This window comes from Ornithorhynchus anatinus, chromosome 2, assembly GCF_004115215.2.
Source record: "Ornithorhynchus anatinus isolate Pmale09 chromosome 2, mOrnAna1.pri.v4, whole genome shotgun sequence".
Taxonomy (NCBI): domain Eukaryota; kingdom Metazoa; phylum Chordata; class Mammalia; order Monotremata; family Ornithorhynchidae; genus Ornithorhynchus; species Ornithorhynchus anatinus.
The window spans coordinates 120652835-120673050 of NC_041729.1; the positions used below are offsets into that span (position 1 = coordinate 120652835).

At 41.7% G+C, this 20216-nt stretch overlaps 1 protein-coding gene across 2 annotated transcripts; it reads right to left on the bottom strand.

Moving 5' to 3' along the window:
* Window positions 1-13277: 13277 nt before the first annotated feature.
* LOC103165933 (uncharacterized protein C2orf78-like) lies at window positions 13278-19739 on the bottom strand. 2 transcript variants are annotated; one of them, XM_007658107.3, is made up of 3 exons: window positions 19600-19739; window positions 16355-17164; window positions 13278-15241 (listed from the first exon to the last, which is right to left on the bottom strand). In XM_007658107.3, the coding sequence occupies exons 1-3, from the start codon at window positions 19604-19606 to the stop codon at window positions 14247-14249; spliced, it is 1812 nt and encodes a 603-aa protein (XP_007656297.2). In that variant the 5' UTR covers window positions 19607-19739; the 3' UTR covers window positions 13278-14246. The 2 variants fall into 2 exon arrangements, with proteins under 2 accessions (XP_007656297.2, XP_007656293.2); XM_007658103.3 differs by having other exon boundaries at window positions 13278-15649.
* Between the last annotated feature and the right edge of the window lie 477 nt (window positions 19740-20216).

The following is a 20216-nucleotide window of genomic DNA, read 5'->3' on the forward strand; positions in this document are numbered from 1 at the left end:
AGATAAGGCAATAAGACACATCCCTGTCTTACACCTTTACCAATGGGAAACAGATCATTTCTCCATATTCTGTTCTTACAGTAGCCTACTGTTCGACAAACAGGTTCCATATTAATGCAATTAAATGGTCCGGCATGTCCATTTTCCTTAATGTGGCACAGAGTTTCTCTCGTGATCCACAGAGTCAAAGGCCTTTCCATAATCAATAAAGCATACGCTGACTTCATTTTGATATTCTCTTGTCCTTTCAATTATCCAGTGGACATAAGCAATAATATCTCAAGTCTTTTGTTCTTTCCAGAATCCAGCTTGAACATCAGGCAATTCACATTCCGTATAGGTCTCCGTTCGATGCTGTATAACCTTTAGCAATACCTTGCTGGTATATGAGGTGAAGGAAACTGTACAATAATTGTCTCATTTATCATATGTCTTCTTTCTTCAGTATTGGAATTTAAACTGATCTCTTCCAATCTGATGGCTACTGAGTGGTTAGCCATACCTCTTGACATAATTTGGTAAGGACTTTAACCAATTCCTCTCCAGCTGCCTGAAACACCTCAATAGGAAGCCTATCAAATCCTGGTGTGCTATTTTTGGCGACAGTGTAAAAGTGAACTAACTTCATTTTCCATGATGAGTGGCTCTAATTCAAAAGGAACCTCTTCAAATACTTCTTGTATATTGCTATCTTTCTGGTATAGTTCCTGTGTGTATTCCTTCCATCTCTGTTTGATTCCACTGGCATCATTTATCGTCAATCCATCTTTGCTTTTGACAAAGCCAATCCAAGGATGAAATGTTCTTCTGAAGTAGCGATTTTCTTCCCCCACTTTTGTTATTGACTTCCATTTCTTTACATACGCTGCTATAATATTCTTGTTTATCCTTCCTGGCAGAGTTCTGCAGTTCTAGGCTCATTTCTTTATCTCTCTTATGAATCAACTACTTATGGTGAAGGAGAGTTTGCATTCACCAGTGAAGTTTAGAGCTATAGCATTGAGAAATACTCTTGCTACGGTTACCCATAATGGAAAGGGCTAAGCTGAAGTGTCAGACAAAGTTGATTCATCAGTGCTGGGCAGCAGTGGCATGGGAAAGAGTCAAAGGTGGATGATCAAATGATCACAATGTTGATCAAAGATAATGGCAGAAACTCAAATTTTCACCGTGTGGAAGGAATGGTAAACCACTTCTGTATTTTTACCAAGAAAACTATGGATACACATACCAAAATGATTACAGATATAGTGAAGGAGAATGAACCCCTCAGGTCAAAAGGCACTCAGTGGCAGTAATGGGGCTGAGCAGATGATGTCTCACAGTAATGTAGGTGTTTATGACATGACCGGAATGAAGACTGCGGGACCTCCAGTCCCTGGTGTTGCTGTAAGAGAAATGAGCATCTGAAGCTGTAAAGATGCCCTTATCATTGGAAAATGAATGTGCAGAGAGTATGTACCAAGGAAAGCTGGAAATAGTCAAGAATGAAATGGACTGATTGAAGATCAACATCCTAGGAATAAGCTAACTGAAATGGACTGGTATTGGGCACTTCCAATAGAATGAGCATCATCTACAACTCCGCTCATGGTGAAAAAAGAAGAAATGGCATAGTGGTAATTGTGATGACGAAAATTGCTAAGACAGTTATCAGATATAATGCTGTCAATGACCGATTGATGTCTCTTCGATTCAGAGGAAAATCATTCAGTATAATAATACTTAAGGTGTGTGCCCCAACAACAGATGCAGAGCAAGAAATAGATAAGTTTTATGATGAAGTGCAGAGAGAGATTGATAAATGCTGCAAGCAAAATGTGTTGATTATCACTGGGGATTGGCATGCAAAAGTTGGTAATGGAATGGAAATGAAGGTTGTTGGAAAATATGACCTTGGAAATCTTTATCCAACCAACAACAACTATACACATGAACTTCACCTGATGGATTATATAGAAATCAAATAGACTACATCATTTTTAGAAGGAGATGGAGGAGTTTTATTTTGGCAGCAAAATCTGCATTGGAGCTGACTGTGGACCAGATCATAAACTATTAATGTGTAAACTCAGGCTAAAACTTAGAAAGATCATTCGCGCCTTACAGCTGCCCAAATATGACCTGACAAATATTCTCCCTGTATATAAGGATCAGGAAAAAATAGATTTGAGGCACTTAATCTCACAGATGAGGAACCAGAAAAAATGTAGACAGAGATTAAAAATGTCATCAAGAAAAAAAGCAACACAATATTGCAAAAGGTCAGGAAGCAGAAAAAGCCAAAAATAGATGTCAAACATAACTCTAGAAGAAGCCAGGAAAAGGAAGGAAGCAAAAATCGAAGACAAAAAGTCCTGGTTAAACAAATTTATGTATGTATCTTTTAAATTCTCTTACTTCCCCCAATCTGTAAATTTTTTTTTAACCTGTCTCCATGTGGATTATCAACTACTTGAGGAATTGTGTCTATTAACTCTATTATGGTCTCCCAAGCACTTTGTACAGTGCTCTCTACACAGTAAGTCATCCGTAGATAATATTGACAGCTTATCGATCCATTGTCTTAACCAGGCTGAGAAGAAGCATGACTTAGTGGATAGAGCAGAAGGACTTGGGTTCTAATCTCAGTTCTGCCATATATCTGCTGTGTGACCTTGGGCAAATTTGTTAACCTCTTTGGGGTTTAGCTATCTCATCTGTAAAATTGGTATTAAGACTGTGAGCCCCATGTGGGACAGGGACTGTGTCCAACCCAATTTGCTTGTATCCACCCCAGCGCTTAGTACAATGCCTGGCACTTAGTAAGTACTTAACAAATACCTTAATAATGACAATGATTATAATATTGTGTTGTCCACCTCTCCTGGTATTGTCACTGCCACCATGGATGTTTTGTTTCCATCAAATACAGGACATTAGGTAGTGACAGATGTTCTTTTGGGGGATGGAAATTTGGAAAAAAAAAGATTGTGCCTGGTTTCTTTCAAACTGACCTCATTTTCTTTTTGTCTTGTGCACTTGGATCTGGACTTATTTCCTTGACTAAGAAAGAGGGATCAAAGGGATGCCAGCTCACATGTTTATCCTGAACGTGCAGAGAGAAGAAAATGCCTCTCATTCTTCCAGGCATGAGCTGTTTGGTGATACAGTCCCTAACAGGTGGTCTCATTGGAAATGTGGAATATGAGGTCTGCTGCCCTAGGGCAGCCACTCTGGCCATCTTCTTGGCTGTGAAATGTGCCAGAATTTACGTTGTAGATGACTGTGGAGATGTCTGTTGCAATATGAGTTCTCTGTGATTTGGGCATTTTGAAGAGAGAATATGAGGATATATGCCTGGTAGAAGGATGTTTTCAACTATTGGGTTCTCCCTAGCCCTAAGGAAAGCTTTCTTTATATACTGAAAGTGGCATGTTTCCATAGAGATAGCTATTGTCACAATATAATTTGGTACTCCAAATGGACCTGATTTTTTTTTTCAGTAAAGGCCAACTATTTCTCCATCAATGGTTGACCTTCCTTTTCTGCATAAAGCAGAAACTGTTTACTGTCTGCTTTAAGATCCCCAGTTCTCTCCTTCTTACCTGTCCTCACTCCTCTCCCATTTCAACTCAGAATCAAACAAAAGCTCCTCACCATTGGCTTTAAAATACTCCACCCCCTTCTCCTCTCCTACCTCACCTTGCTTCCCTCCTTCTACAACCCATCCTGCACTCTTCACTCCTCTAGAGCTAACTTTCTCAATGTGCCTCATTCTCACCTGTCTCGCTGCTGACCCCTACCCCAAGTCCTGCCTCTGGTCTGGAATGCTCTCCCTCCTCAATTGACAGACAGTTACTCTCCCACTCCTTCAAAACCTTATTGAAGGCACATCTCTTCCAAGAGGACTTCCCTGACTTAGTCCCACTGTTCCCCATCTTCCATTCCTTTCTGCATGGCTCTGACTTGCTCCCTTTGCTCATCCTCCATCCCAGCCTCACAGGACTTATGTTCACATCTGTTATTTTTTTTGTGTTGATGTCTGTCTCTCCCTATCTATACTGTAAGCTCACTGTGGGCAGGGAATGTAACTGCTTATTGATGTACTCTCCCAAGCACTTAGTACAGTTCTTTGCACACAGTAAGTTCTCAATAAATATGATTGAAAGAATGAATGAACTCAGCCCATATAGTTGGCTCCTCTAACACCAACAAACTCAACTGTATCTCAGCCTGGCCTATCTCTCCTCCTCTTTCTCTCTTTCTAGCTCCCTTTTACTGTAAACTCCTTCCTAACACCTCCCATCCTGCTAGTACTCCCTCCTCCTTTACCTCTGGCACATTACTACTCTCCCCATCTTCAAACCCTACTAAAATTACATCTCCTCCAGTAAGTCTTCTCTGACTAATAGCTAATCTTTTTCCTTCTACTTCCCTTCCTATCATATCACCTGTGAACTTGAGTTCTCAGCACACTTAAGTGCTTAATAGATTCCTTCCCCATATAGCACTTATGTTCGTATAATTAAATTTGGTTGCTTCACCGTACCTGCAATTCATTCTTGTTATCTGTCTCCAATCTAGATTATAAACTTCTTGAGAGCATTGATCTTTTCTATTAACTCTATTGCATTTTCCTAAGTGCTCAGTAAAAAATAAGTTGTGGACTAGGACATTAGTAGTTTGACCCTCAAGAACATGTGCCATTAACTCTGAACAGTCTCGTAGGAGACTACAAGTAATGGTGACAATAGCACGATTTTTGATAAAAGAGGTCCAAAGATTAACACCTGATCAGACTTGTATCTACTGCAGTGCTTAGAAAACTACTTCATACATAGTAAATGCTTAACAAATACCATAAGTATTGTTGTTATTGTCAAAAAAATAATTAGAGCACATGGGCAGTGGAGAGACATTGGAAGTGGCTGGAATCAAAGAAGTTTAGGATTAGGAGTGGGAAGCATGAGTAAAGGTAAATAGCCATACGAAATAGATTAAAATTTAGCCCTCACCTTCCCTAACTTAACATTCATTGGCTCTACCACATTTACCAATGTCACTTTCTTCCCACCAAGTCATCTCCACTGTTCACAATTCTGGGAAAATTAGGGGAACACAAAGAATGTCCCCACAGCAGATAACAGAAAATCACTCTTATGAAACATAGGACACACATGCCAGATAATGCATAGAGCTTTTCTCTTTTATTCTTCAGATGATGTGAGTGCAATAAGTGCAAAATTGACATGATGAGAGACAGAAAGAAGAAGAAAAAGGAGAAAGTCTGAAAAGTCAGTAATAGCTCAGTCAGCAAAGTATAGATCAATGTGACAGAAACAAAAAACTAAAATTTTGGCTCTTCAGTTATAAGCAAATGTATACTCTTCTTACAAGAAAATCTAAAACTTCAAGTCATTCTCTGTGTGTTAATTACTCTGAATGAAGCAAAATTTTCAGTAAGCAACCTGTTACAGGACATTTATGGAAAAAAAAAAGAAGTCCATGTTTGGGTTAATTTGTACTTTCATTTGTACTTCCATATGTACTCTGCAAGAGCATTCATTTCTTTCCTCAATTGTAAAATAAAATATATATATATTTTTGTTACTAAGAGGATTTCAAAATTAATGAAAAATAAGTAGTGCTATGATCTACCCGAGCAATTACCTAAGTATAATTAATGATTTATGAATTTACTTCAGTGAAGTTGAATATTTACAGGGATGAAAAAGATGTGACAAATGGCGAAATTCACCTGTGGTTTTATGTGTGACTAAAAACTTGAGAAGCAGTGTGGTTTAGTGGCAAGAGCATGGGTTTGGGAGTCAGAGGATGTGGATTCTAATCCCAGCTCCTCCACTTGTCGGCAGTGTGACCTTGGGCAAGCCACTTAACTCCTCTGTGCCTCAGTTACCTAATATGGAAAATGGGGATTAAGACTGTGAGCCCCACAATCTGATTACCCGTATCTACCCCAGTACTTAGAAGAGAGCTTGGCAAATAGTAAGCAATTAATAAATGCCATTATTATTATTATTATAAAAAGCCAATGCAGACCCACATTCTGGGCCATAGCTTGCACATACAGAGCCTGTCCATCGCTGCATCACCATGATTGTTTCTGCAACCCTTGGTTATAGAACACATAGTCCCCCTTCTTTGTGTCGTGGCCTATTTGAAGCAGCATGGCTCAGTGGAAAGAGCACGGGCTTGGGGAGTCAGAGGACATGAGTTCTAATCCCGGCTCCACCACTTGTCAGCTGTGTGACTTTGGGCCAAGTCACTTAACTTCTCTGTGCCTCAGTTACCTCATCTGTAAAATGGGAATGAAGACTGTGAGCCCCACGTGGTGTCCCACGTGGTCACCTTGTATCCTCCCAGCGCTTAGAACAGTGCACATAGTAGGTGATTAACAAATGCCATCATTATTATTATTATTATTACTTGTATGGGGGCTTGAACGTTTCCTGTACTTTTAAAGAAAGTCCCTGCTTATAATGTTGCATTAGACAAATGAATGGGAATTCCAGGCATTGTTTGAGAGGAAGATTTCATGGAGCTCAATTGGATGTGTTGTGGGTTATGGGATGGATGGAAAGAGGGTGTACAAAAGCTCTGCATTTCATATAGGTGGGGTTGGATGGCTCAGTCTCCATCCTGTGGGCTGACCCTAAACTCAAGAATAATAATGTTGGTATTTGTTAAGCGCTCACTATGTGCAGAGCACTGTTCTAAGCGCTGGGGTAGATGCATGGTGATCAGATTGTCCTACGTGGGGCTCACAGTTTTAATCCCCATTTTACAGATGAGGGAACTGAGGCTCAGAGAAGTGACTTGCCCACAGTCACACAGCTGACAAATGGCGGAGCTGGGATTCGAACCCCTGACCTCTGACTTCCAAGCCTGGGTTCTTTCCACTGAGCCAAGAATGGAGGGTGGCCTTAAAGCAATCTGGAGAATAGTGGCTTTTTATTTGCCAATGTTAACTGCCAATGTCAGGCTCCTGATTCACCCAGAAACCTTATCTTAGAAGATTCAACCAGTGAATATATCATTAAGAACAAATAAGACTCAAAAGTGTATTGAACTAGATGAAGTGACATGCATGTGTAAGTGCTGAGCAAAGAATTATCTTGTTGTCACATGCAACCTTGGTAAAATATTGTTCGTCCATATACATATCTATATATATCTATCTATATATATATACATACATACGTATATATATGAGGCCCAGTTGAAAAATAAACAAACAGCATCTCCTACCCTTAAACTGTAAGCTCCTTGTGCACAGGGATCTCACCTACCAACTCTCATGTACTGTAAATTTTCAAGTGCTTAGTACAGTGCTTGTTAAACAGTAAGTGCTCAGTAAATGCCATTGATTGATGATTGATTCTTGCATGAAGGCTGAGATAATTGGGATTTATGGTCCTACCTCTAGAAGCCCTAGTATTTTTTCAGGTGTTATTTTTGAATGTGAGAATGCTCTTGCAACCAAACTTGCTCCAGAGTCAAAAACTGTAGTAAAGATGTCTGGATCTTGTTTCAGACCAGGGATTTCAAGACAAGGAGTGAACTTACACTCCAACCCAGGATCTCAAATAATCAATTCAAGGATAGTCTGGTTAGAATCTTGCCTGCAATAGAGATCAATGAGATGCTAAGATAATTTCCACAAGTTGAACTTTCACTTTTCGGCTTGAAGATGTTAAGGGTGGCATTGTTAAGAACCTGTGTTCCATATGGAGAGAACAAGATGATGATGATGACGTAAGTAAGCAGACTATTGCGGGCAAGACGTTTGTAGATTTCGTAGGAATCTCTGCACACAGCTCTGCACACAGTAAGTGCTTAATAAACATGATTGAATGAATGAATGCCACCATGTACGGGTACTTTGTGACTGTTGTAGCTTTGAAGGCCCACACCCTCAAAAGTAGAAGGTTTTTGAGGAGCATATTCAATCAATATATCAATCAATTGATCATATTTATTGAGCACTGACTATATGCAGAGCATTTTACTAAGTGCTTGGGAGAGTACGACACAGTAGAATTAGCGGACATGTTTCCTGCTTGTAATGAGCTTACAGTCTAGAGGGGGAAGCAGACATTAATAATATTGAATGGCTATTGCTTTCTGTTGTGAATAATGTTAACAAAAATTAAGCAATGACTTTGTAATGTTTAATATAACAGTATAGAGCACATAAAGAATTTTCATATTTCTTTTCCAGAGATTTTCTAACAGATCTCAATTTCTAATATGAGTCTGTAAATCTATGGAAAAAAATATATTGCAAGATACAGCTGTTCATGATTCCTTTTTGTGTGCTTTTTTTTCTTTTTCTCAAAATTAGTTGCTTATTTTCATTGTGGTTCTCATTTCAACTCTAGTAAGAATAAATAAAAACTACAGTCTTCTCCAAAGAACTTAAGAAGCAGACCTCCATTTCTTTATGATTTCACTATAAATGCTAAAGACGAACAGTGGCCGCTCTAAGACATAACACTGTTCATATCCATTCTCAATACTTTTATCTATTTTTTTTCACACGTATAGTCAAATATTTAGTATGACTATTTCAGTAAATAGTTTGTCTCCCTTATGAGAATGTAGCCTACCTTTGGACAGGAAATGTGTCACTTCTTTATTCTGTGCTTCTTAAGAGTGAGCAGTGAGCAGGAGCAAGTGGGTGGTCAGTAAATGTCATTACTACTAATGCTACTACCACTACTACAACCAGCCTAATGCTGCTTAAATCATAATCAATATTCCAAATGCAACATAAAATTCAACATTTCCCAAAAAACAATGACATTCATTGTCTATAGCTGGACAGGTGGTCAAATTAATAAACATTTATTTCCTTGGATCCCAGTGGAGACCAACCAACCTTGCTTGGGGAAAATGACTCATCCATATCCATTATCACACCCTTATTTGGAAACAATACCTATTGTTTCAGCAGAATTGAAAATTGTGAAGGAGAGCTTTTATCAGGCAGTGTAACAATGAAAGTAGAATAAGCAGTGATAGGTAATACTTTTTACAAGTTTTTCCTCTTCAAACTTTTGTTGCATAAAGCATCTTGTCTGGGCTCCTTGGCCCTTCAAAAACTTGAACATTACTTTCTCTTCAAGCCCTTCCTAGGAAACTTCCCTAACTTGGGATAACAGAAATGTCACACTCTGGCTTTCATATTCATTAGCACATTAGTCTAGTAGTCATATATCTGCTAATCATGGATTGTAAAATGCAGAATGAGACCCATTTTCTACTCATATCTTATCTTGAATTGGCCAAGCCATTTTCTTTTCCATTAATGCTCATTCTTTCTAAGAAGGTCTAAAATAACAAGGAGTATTATCCATCATCTCCTTTAGCTGTCTAACCAGCTTCTATTGCATCTAGAGCAATTTAGTTAACTGTGCCTAACTAAAATTAAATGTCCAAATAAGCATTTTATAGGTTTAAGTAATCTCATGTGCCACTCGATGCTTATAAGCTATATGATACATAAACAGGAGTAATGCCTTAATGAAAAAGATAATAAAAAATCATGCTTTAATATGTTCATCCCCACAAAATCCAAGAAGTTGCCTTACTACATATTTTTTAAATTCTCACCTGAATAGTAAAACATCTTACTTTTTCTGACCTAAATCTTCAGTTTCCTTTTCACAACAGCCAAGCCATAAAATTGCAGCTTCCAGGAATTCAAGGCAAACTCCATCCAAACAAGGCTATTTCAAAAAGATGATCAACCTCCACCTGAGGTATATTCCTAGCTTCACTATGAAGCATTATATTCCACCATAATTAACATTTTCAGGAGGGCCTGAAAGAGACTACCTATGGAAACTACAGCAGGATCTCACTGTTTTCCATGTCCAACATGATCCAACACAGGAACTTTTGGGGGAGACTACAGAGTGCCATGTGGGACAGGGACTGTATCCAACCTGGTTGACTTACCCCTGGGCTTAAAACACTTAACACAGAATAAATGCTTAACAAATAGCATATATATATATATATATATATATATATATATATATAAATATGTACACATATTCGTAGATCTCTACATATAGAGAAATGTGCAATACGTGCACCAACTTATCAATCAATAGTACTGATTGAGTTTTTACTCCCTGCAGTGTACTGTAGTAAGCACTTGGGAAATTACAATACAGTAGAGTTGGTAGACACAAGACCTGCCCACAAGGAGTTTACAGAGGAGATAAGCATTAAAATAAATTACAGATGGGGAAAATAGCATCATTTTGCTTCAGAATAAACCCTGCGGAGAAGATACGATCTTTGCAGCATGACGGAGAGTTCAGAAAGTGACACTAAAATCTCTATACTGCTTTGATAGATCATACCAAAGCACTTTATACCATTCATAGTCCAGGAGTCCAAAAAACCAGTGAGTAGCAATGTAGCCCAGTGGAGAGAGTTTGGGCCTGGGAGTCAGATTAGGGATTTAATCCTGTTGGGTCACCAAGTGTGTACCAAAGAGATAAAGCCTGTTAGGTGAGTGACTAAGGAGCTCATCCTGCCAGGAGATTTCCATTGTAGGGCTTCTCTAGCTGTGGAATAAAATAGTAATCACTGTTGAAATGATTTGAAGAAATTGTGGTCTGAGGAACAGGAGTTTTAGGGTACATGGGAGAGAAGGGGTCAAATTCACTTCCTAGCCAGGTTGGGGGCTACATCTGAGTCCACCCCTTCACTTGACCCTGTGGGAGTTGAGCTCCTATCTTGCAGAGTCTCATTAATATCATGTTGCAATGTGGGAAGATCATGGTTGTTTGGGCTGCTGTCCAGAAAAGATAATAAATAATAATAATAATGTTGGTATTTGTTAAGTGCTTACTATGTGCCAAGCACTGTTCTAAGTGCTGGGGTAGATACAAGGTAATCAGGTTGTCCCACATAGGGCTCACAGTCTTCATCCCCATTTTACAGATGAGGTAACCGAGGCACAGAGAATGTAAGTGAAGCCCAAAGTCACAAAGCTGACAAGCAGTGGAGCTGGGATTAGAACCCATGACCTCTGACTCCCAAGCCTGGGCTCTTTCCACTGAGCCATGATGCTTCCCAGATAAACAATGTCCATGATTGTTGAGGATGCTGTGTTTGTCCACTATTACTGTCTGTCTTCAATGGCCTTAGATTGTTGGCTCCTAGTGTGAGGAGACAAGATCTGAATTAATGTCTGTGAATTTCTGCCAGCATTTATGGCTTAGTGGAAAGAGCCCGGGCTTGGGACTCAGAGGTCATGGGTTCGAATCCAAGCTCTGCCACTTGGCAGCTCTGTGACTGTGGGCAAGTCACTTAACTTCTCTGTGCCTCAGTTGCCTCATCTGTAAAATGGGGATTAACTGTGAGCCTTATGCGGGGCAACCTGATGACCCTGTACCTACCCCAGCGCTTAGAACAGTGCTCTGCACATAGTAAGAGCTTAACAAATACCAACATTATTATTTATGGGTTGCAGAATTTGAATGCTGTTATGTTATTGATCATGGAGAGGACCCAGTTCCCTGATGAGTTTGAGAATCAGAATTCTGGATGTTGGAATTGGGCGAAAATATAGTCATGTCATGTCGACCCAAATGTCACTGGGGGCCTGGAAGGAAATTTCTGACTTTTCCAAGTAAATACTGATTGGGCATTTCTGCATTAGCCCAATCAGTATTTACTTGGAAAAGTCAGAAATTTGTCCTTGTGCCCAATTTTAGTTCTAGAAATGTAGCCCAGAGAGATTGCTATGTTGGATGGAGATGGGGAAAAGTAGTAATATAAACAGATGTTCAGGAACCGAACTTGGGGCTGCTGCTAGACAATTGGATGACCCTTGCCCACTCTAGACCCCCAGTTTCCCCAACCTATGGTGGGCTTATATTATCCACTTCTCACCCCAGTTGCTGTAAATATCAGCCAGTGTTCAGGAGAAAGAATAAGCTCAAAGTACTGCCCATCCATCCAGATCTACTGTCATTTGTTTATAAAATAATTCACCGCATTTTTACTCTACTTGCAGCTTAAGAATTGTGCCTCTAAACTGTAAGCTCATTATAAGCAGGAAAGCTGCCTGCCAATTCTGCTGTATTGTACTCTCCCAAAGGATTTATATAATGTTCGGCACATAGTAAGTGCCCAGTAAATACCATTGTTAGATAAATGATCTTGGCTGGGTCATTTCCTCCTGACTGGCAGTACTCAGAATTGGTTGTACTTTCTCTTCTGGCATGATCAGCTTCAAAAAAAAATCAGGACATTTTGAGTGACATGCCTAATTCTGAGCTGTCTTTCCAAAAAAGTGAGTACTAAAAGGGGCCCTTGAATTTTCTGAAAGAGCCTGCAGTTATACTTCTACTACCTGGGCTGAGCCTCTGTGTGATTTGCACCAGACGTCACAAGCCACAGAAAATACCTAGAGAAAGGTCAGAGTCTTGGGAATGTCCTCTTGGTCCTGGGTTGTGTCTCAAGCTTGTTCTCATAAGGAGTGACTGAGTAAGGCAAAAACATTGGCTGGGGTAGGGCGAGGCAAAGACTGGAAAATACCAACTGAATTTCGGCACACCCAGTCATGCCAGACATAATGCTCTTTCCTTCCTGAAAAACACGCAGCCACTGTGCTTATCCTCCAGTCTTCTGCTTATCCTCCAGTCTTCTTCTGTTTGTTCCTCCCTACTTCTCCTAGAGACCCCCTCCCTTTACTCAAGTTTAAACTCTCCCTGTGTGGCCCAGTGAAACAACTATAGTACAGTGTTCTGTGCTTAAGTAAGCGCTTAATACCACTGACTGGTTGACTGAGTCAGGAGTCTCAGGTTCAAATTCCAGCCCTTGGGCAAGTCATTTAACCTGAAAAGGAAATTGTAAAATGGGTATAAAATAGCTTTTACCCCTTCCTCTAGGACAGTGAGTCCTGATGAGGAACAGGGACTGTGTCTAAACTGTTCATCTTGTATTTACCTCAGCACTTAATATAGTGCTTGACATATAGTAAGTTGCCAAATATTATTACTATTATTCCAATAGCATAGAATTTACTCTTGCACTGTTGCCCCAGATGTTTTACCCAACATTTAGCCCATGTCCTCTTTCCCTAGGTCCCCACAACCTTTCTCATCCCACCTCTGCTCCTTTGTCTGCAGTTCCATCTCACCCCAACCTGAATCATTTCCAGGACCTAAAAAATTAATTATTCAGGGGCAGACCATGCCATTTAGCTCTTCTTTCTGCTATCTCTTTTCTCAATTCATCAAGTTCAGTATTGGGAAAACAATTTATTAACACTTCATGCAAAGATTCACATTCATAGGAATATATGTGTAAGCACTCAAGAGCTCGAGAAAGCAGCTCAAGTCCCACATCCCTGCTCAGCTTTAATAACCTGCAAATTGCTGCAAATCTTCTAAGTCCTTTGGTTTCTTAATGAAGAGTTGAGATGTACTTTACCGCATTCTCTCACACCTGTTAGGCCCCTGCTTCAAAGTGGTAGGTCTTGACATCCCTGGCTTGGTGACAAGAAACTGCTTCCAGGAGATGAGTTGGTTGCTAGAGCGAGGGATGGGTAACAACTTGTGGAGATGACATAGGCCTAGGAAGATCATCAGCCTCAGAAAGAGCAGGGGATTGTTGGGACTGTAAGAGCTAGCTGGGTTGGATTGGCTAACTAGGTCTGGGCTGGAATGCTGACTTGCTGTGACAGGTACAGTAGATGTGTGCTGGGACAAGTTTGCCTAGGTTGCCAGGCTTAGGCTGAATTCGATTGGTAGAACCAGGTTGGTCCAAATTAGCAGGACCTGATTGGGCTATTTTAGAAGAATCAGGATGACTTGGATTAGGAAGTCTGGGATTGGGAGCATCATGCTTCTCTGGAAAAGCAGACCCAAGCCAAGCAGGGTTAGTAGGACCTGTCCCAGATGGGATGGCTGGACCAGGAAAGGAAATGTCAGAAGGACTTGGAAGAACTGATTTGGGATGCCCAGGCATGGCTGAGATGGCAGCACCCAGCTGGGATGTTTTAGCAGGATCTGTCTGGCCTGGGAAAGGAAAGCTTGGTTGTGTTAACTTGGCAGGTACAGGCTGGCCCAAATTAGCAGGATCAGGAGTACTTGGGGTGGCATGATCACGCTTGGCTGAGATGACAGGACCCAGGTGGGCTGGGTAGGGAGGTGAAAGCTGTTGTACTTCTGAAGAACAGGGCTTGCAATGGTTTGGCTGAGATGGTTGCTGCTTTAGGTTGGGTAATGGTACAGGCAGAACCCTTTCCTCCCCAGAAAGAAACTTGCTCTGGGTGTCAGTACTGCCATGTTGATGGTTGAGGCTGCTAGGAGACCCGGCTGGGATTTTCCCATAGCATGCCCTCCAGGTGAGATGCCCAGTCTCTCTCTGATCCCTGTAATGCCTCTAGCTTGGGGACTCTTCTTACCCAGCATATGGAACACCTGCACTGACTGCAGCATTTGCATGCCCAGGTGGCTTCGGGGCTTTTTAAAGGGCTCTTGGTTGTGGTCAGGGTGGTCCTTCCTTCGTTTCCTCTTAAGAAGTGGGGGTTTCTTCTTAGGTTTACTATTAATTTTAGACTGACTTTTGACGCCAACTTTCTGAGAGCACCTACCTCTTGGGCCTTTTGGCTCTTTCAGCTTGGGGCCTTGAACTTTGCTCCTTCCCTGGTTTAGCATGGTCTGGGCTTTTTTATCATGGGGGAGACACCCAGAATCTGAGATGCTGGCTACAGGTGCTGAAAGATCTTTATCATCCACTGGAGAGCCTGTGATATTAACTTTTGGCTGAGGAGTTCTAGGACATTTCTTTGTGGTTTTGCATTTGTTCTTCCTAGCCTGGATAGAGGAATCCATCCCTGGGGTGGCCTGCCCAGAGGTCTGATCTGTTCTGGGGGCTTTGGAGTTGGATTTGGGAACCTTGTGTCCCTTGGGATGGAGAGCCTCTTTCATAGATAAGTGGTCAGGCAGGAACTGCCTGTCTTCAGCCAAACTGGAGATGTTGTTGAGACCAGAGGTGGGCTCAGACTCCTTCTTTGCTGCTGCTGCTAGTGTCCCAAGGCTCACACTGCTTTTCTCTGGAAGATGGTCCCTGTGGACAGATTCTTCTAGGAGAGAGATGTGGCACAGCTGAGGGAGGTCAGTTTCCAAGGGAATGAGGTCGATGGAAGAAAGAAGCTCCTTAATGTCAGGTATTTTCAGGGGGAGCAATGGTGGTTCCTGGATATCTAGGGAATGCAATGGAGGCTTCTGGAAGCTTAAAGGGGCCAGTGGGTGCTCCTGGATTTTTAGAGGGGTCAATGGGGGCTCCAGGATATTTAGGGGGGTCAATGAGGGCTTTTGGATTTTCTTCCCAGCTAATGGGGGCTTGTTGATTTTCTGAGGGGGCAGTGGGGACTTCTTGATTTTCCAGAAGGTCAGTGGGGGCTCCTGGCAAGCACCCAGATTCCAAGATAGGGTGAGAAGGCTCCCATAGCTTGGAAATGCAGATTTTCTGGCACTGCCCATGTATTCCGGAGATGGGTTACTCTCAGTACGCAAGATGGCCTTGCTGCTGCAAGGCGTGGAGAGCTCCAAGGTTGGTGGCCAACCAAAAGTTGGGGCTGTGTGTGCCAAGCCCGGTGACACTCCCATCGCTGCAAGGGAACCAGCGGAATGTCAATGCCCAGTGACTGAGACCTCTGCTGGGACCTTGGCCAGGGATACATATTTTCCCCAAACTGGGCTCTCCTGTTCACCTGCCTAGGATCCCAGCACTTCTGAGTCTCTCTTTCCCAGAACAAATGGGTGCCTACCATTGGAGTTTGGGCCTCTGGAAAACTCATCATTACAAAAAACGTGGCAGGTAGAATGTCAGGGTCTTGGAGTGAGTTGGGAATAGACTCTCATGACAGGCAAGGACAAGATCTCAACCAGTTTGTGCACTCCCTAGCCAAGAGATGTCTGAACCCAAGGCTCTAGGCTCAGTAGGCAGAGGGCTGAAAACTGGGTTTCCAGAATGACGATGCAGGTGAAGGGGGAAGGTGAATGCATGATGCTCCCATTCAGGCTATGGAATATCCCATAGGAAAGCATGGGATTGTCTATATAGGACTGTGCCATCCCAGGTTGTCCACGGACAACCCTGGGGGCAAAATCATCAGTCACCTAGAGCTCTGAGAGGCTACAGAGGGCAACCCCAGGATGGCAGGGAGGAGCCAGCTAGGACATCCTGCCAGGCCATGTTAACTCCAGAGACTGCACAGTTCCCATGGTAACAGAGGTCTCGGGACCATCCTATTCTCCACTTTGACCCTTCCTCTGATGTTGATCCTTCCTGCGTTCCCCTTGTCCAACCTTACCTTGGAAGGATGTTGCTGTGCCTTGCTGAGTAGAAGCTGGGTAGTACAGTCCAGGGGTAGAAACTAAGGGCAGAGTACCCTGATGCTGGATCTCCTTCAACAACATCACCATCTCTGGCTGAGGGGTTCCTGGCCTGGGACCAGCCCTGCTCTCTCTGTAGGGGATAGGGCCATAGGGCTGCAGGTAAGGGCTACACTGTTCAGCCAGTTGGGGGCTTAGCCCGCCTGGATTATGATAATAGGCCTGGGATGCATTGTGGTGAGGAATTGGAAGTCTGGGAAATGTTACACTGTGTCTCTGACCAGTCCCTGAAAAAGATGTCCTTGGGACAAGGCTTGCAGACCACTGTGGGTACAGAGGCACCATGGTAGGAGCAACGCTGGCTCTACCATATTGTAGTGCCATGGGGAGTGAAGTAACAGGTATTTCTGAGCCCATGGTGGTCAAATTGCAGTCCTGTAGAGATGATGCCATCTCATCAGCATTCCTGGTATTGCTCCACTCATAGATGTTTGGGCCAGAGATTGATGAAATGGAAGCCTGGCTTGGCCCAGCCACTGTAGAGTGACTGGCAGTGCTGGAATGTTGGAAGAAATAGTCCCTGGCAGGGAGTGAGTTGAAGGGCATGCCAGAAACAGGTGGCAGCAGCCAAGCATTGCTATTGGCTGGAGCAGAGTGCTGGGTGATGTTAAGAAAATTTCCAGTCAGGGAAGAGCCTCTGCTCACCACAGGAACATTCAGAGGACAAGAGTTGGTAATTCTCTGTGAAGGCAGCCCTTGGGAATTCCCAGCAGAGTTTGGAGAATTCCCTGTTGGAAACACAAACAAATGAGAAAAATAACACTAGTGAAGTCTGGTTCTGCCCACCCACAACCCACCACAGCAAACGAGCTGACTCTGAGGGAAGCTTACCTAAGATAACCCAAGGTGGATTTAAAGGCTTCAATCTCAAGAGACCACTGCAATGACCTGGACTCCTGATTTGTTCATAAAACCACAGGAAAAGTGAGTACCCATAAATGTGCTGACTAGTAATGTGGTCTTGTTTAAAGATGAGCTGAACCAAAAATATCCATGTGGCCTGATTTTATGAATTTATGAATCCCCTAGTCCTTCACACTGCCCTAGTGAAGTGCATGACTTTCACAAATCCCAAGCAATATTGTGCCTTCTCCAAAGGGTTGGCAATTTTGGCTTTAAAGACCATTAACCGTGCCAGAGGAGAATTTGCCCCAAATCACCCTTTCTGGCCCTGTTACATTAGGGCCCTGTTGGATGGGAACATCCAGGCAAATGTCATTCTTTGGTGACTTGACATTTTAACAACTTTCCAGCTTTTTAACCTAATTCTGAATGTGAGCTCATTTACTCTTAATTTAACATTTCATGAACTTTGTCCTCTGAACATTGGACACACTGTCCATATTACCTTAGAAGAGAACAGTCATACATCAGTTTTCATAAAGTTAAGCAGCTAGCTATATTAAGCACGTGTCTAGCCAGGGTTGAAAATTCCTTTGGTAAGCCTGTCTAGTAGCCAGGCCTAATTTTACAATTTGTAAATTTGAGATGCACCTGAAAACTTGATTACATTGTGTTAGACAAGTGGACAATGGGGATGTAGAAGTAAACTTGGCTCACTGGGAGCCAGCAGATACAGTATCTGCACAGAGTGGAAAGTGGCATGAAAACCTTGAGTCAGCCTTGGAGCAGAAAACAGAATTCATGTGAATTACCTCCTCATATGTCCAGGAAGTTGCCAGTTATCCATTTTATTCACAAATTACAGGATAGCAAGGAGCATCTCAACAAATACATATATTATCATTTACACTAGGAGAGAATTACTACTGAAACTATAAATGTACATGTGACTGAAAAAGCCATGTTGAACTCTCAAAAATACCACACTTTGTTATATGTTCGATGAAGCAATACCTAGTGCTGTTTTCTAATTTGCCTCTTTTCTCTTGTTCGCTATGAAGCTTTTGCTCAGTCAATCAACAATCAATCAGTAGCATTTATTGAAAACTTACTCTGGGCAAGGGATAGTAATGAAAGCCTCTGTCTTCTTGAAAGCAATACTTCATGGTAGTCTATCTCTACAATTGATTCCCATTTTTCATCTAGTTGGAGTATCGTTGGAAGTTTTGTTTACTGTGCTTTTAAAATGTTTCTTCTTCCTGCCTTGTTTCCCAATATCAGCTTTCCATACAGCTTTGTTTGGGCACCTACCGCCAGTCATTTCCCCTCACAGGTACCCCACAGTGTAATTGTGTTGAAATAAGCATAACTTCAATACAACTGGCGTTGTTCCAGAAGTTCATTACTTGGGATCCTGTCTTGCTATTTGATACTGAATACAGCCTGTAAACGCTGTTTATGATCTCTAGCAAATGTGTTCTACGGAGTCCCAGGTCCCCAAGAATGTTTAGCCAATATTTAATAGAATCAAAAAATACGTTCTGAGAATTGCTCCTGTGAGTCTTTCTCTAAACCTCAGTTTTCCTTCCTGCTCTTTTCAGCCTCTGAGGAAAAATCCCTTCATCTTAAACTGCTGCAATTCAAGTTCAAAAGTCTTGTTTCCTGACCTCTGTTCCTTTTCTAACTCCCCCATGGACTTTTGCAATCACTTAATTTATTCTTGTACATTTCCCTTATACCATTTTTATTCCTTCCTCTCATTCCAATCAATATTATACATTACAAAATTCTTCCAAACTTTAACTTTTTCACCCCTCCAAATTTCCCCTTGCCCTTTTTAGCATTCTTTCTTTTTCATCTCTCTTTAGTTGAAGCAGAAAACCCATGAGCCAAAAATTAGTAGTATCGAAATAAAAATGTTGTCTTGTTTTTGTTTTGCTCTGTTTTGCTTTGCTGTCTGTCTACCCCATTTAGACTGTGAGCTCGTCATTGGGCAGGGATTGTCTCTATCTGTTGCTGAATTGTACATTCCAAGTGCTTAGTACTGTGCTCTGCACATAGTAAGTGCTCAATAAATACTACTGAATGAATGAATAAAAATAATTATGAATAAAACTTCCCTTTGAGACCAAAGAACAAGATTTGATTTCTGAGATAATAATCTCTTCATAGCTGGAAACAAGCATCAAAAAAAGTTTGCCCCATTAATTTCTAATCATACCTACCTCAACCCTTGAAAGCCCCACTCTTTGAATTTAAAAAAAGAAAATGAATTAAAAAAAAAATTACTTCAGGATTTCAAAAGAAATTCCATCCTTACCTTCCATAATCCAAACCCAGGAGAAACAGTGACCGTAGTCACCAGCAGGATTGAAAGAATAATTCCAGGTGTCTTAAAGGTGGCCTAAGCAAGAAATGTATGTGTCCAGTGTGTGCAGTGCAAAGACAACTGGTCACAAGTGATGATTCAAATTTGTTTGTGGTAATTTCCATGGAAACCCTGAAGATTCCAGAAGGTGGTCGTTGGTTTGGAGAGTGAGGTCATAAACCCTGACAGTTTGAAGGGTTTAGACAACATGTATCCATGATGGATCCCCTGGCCGAGTACTGGCCAAGGCTGGGGAACAATTAGTTTTCACCTCATTGCTCTGAGGAAGCTCAGATTTGAAGACATTTTTCATTGTAAAGAAAAGTCTTAAGGAGAGAGGCCCAACTGGCCTTTTCTGCCAAGTTGTTCAGAGCATTGCTTAAGTCACCCATAAGTATCATTGAATACATTTATTCCTTTATGGATCCCTCAAATTGGCATTCAAGTCTGGTAGTGATGAACAAGTCAATGCAGGTGCCCTGAAGGCATTTGGTCTTCTCTGGTTTCTAGTTCCTGAGCAGCAGTCCCTGGGAAGAAGGTGGGACTTCTTCAAGGAAAGAGGCTGAGTT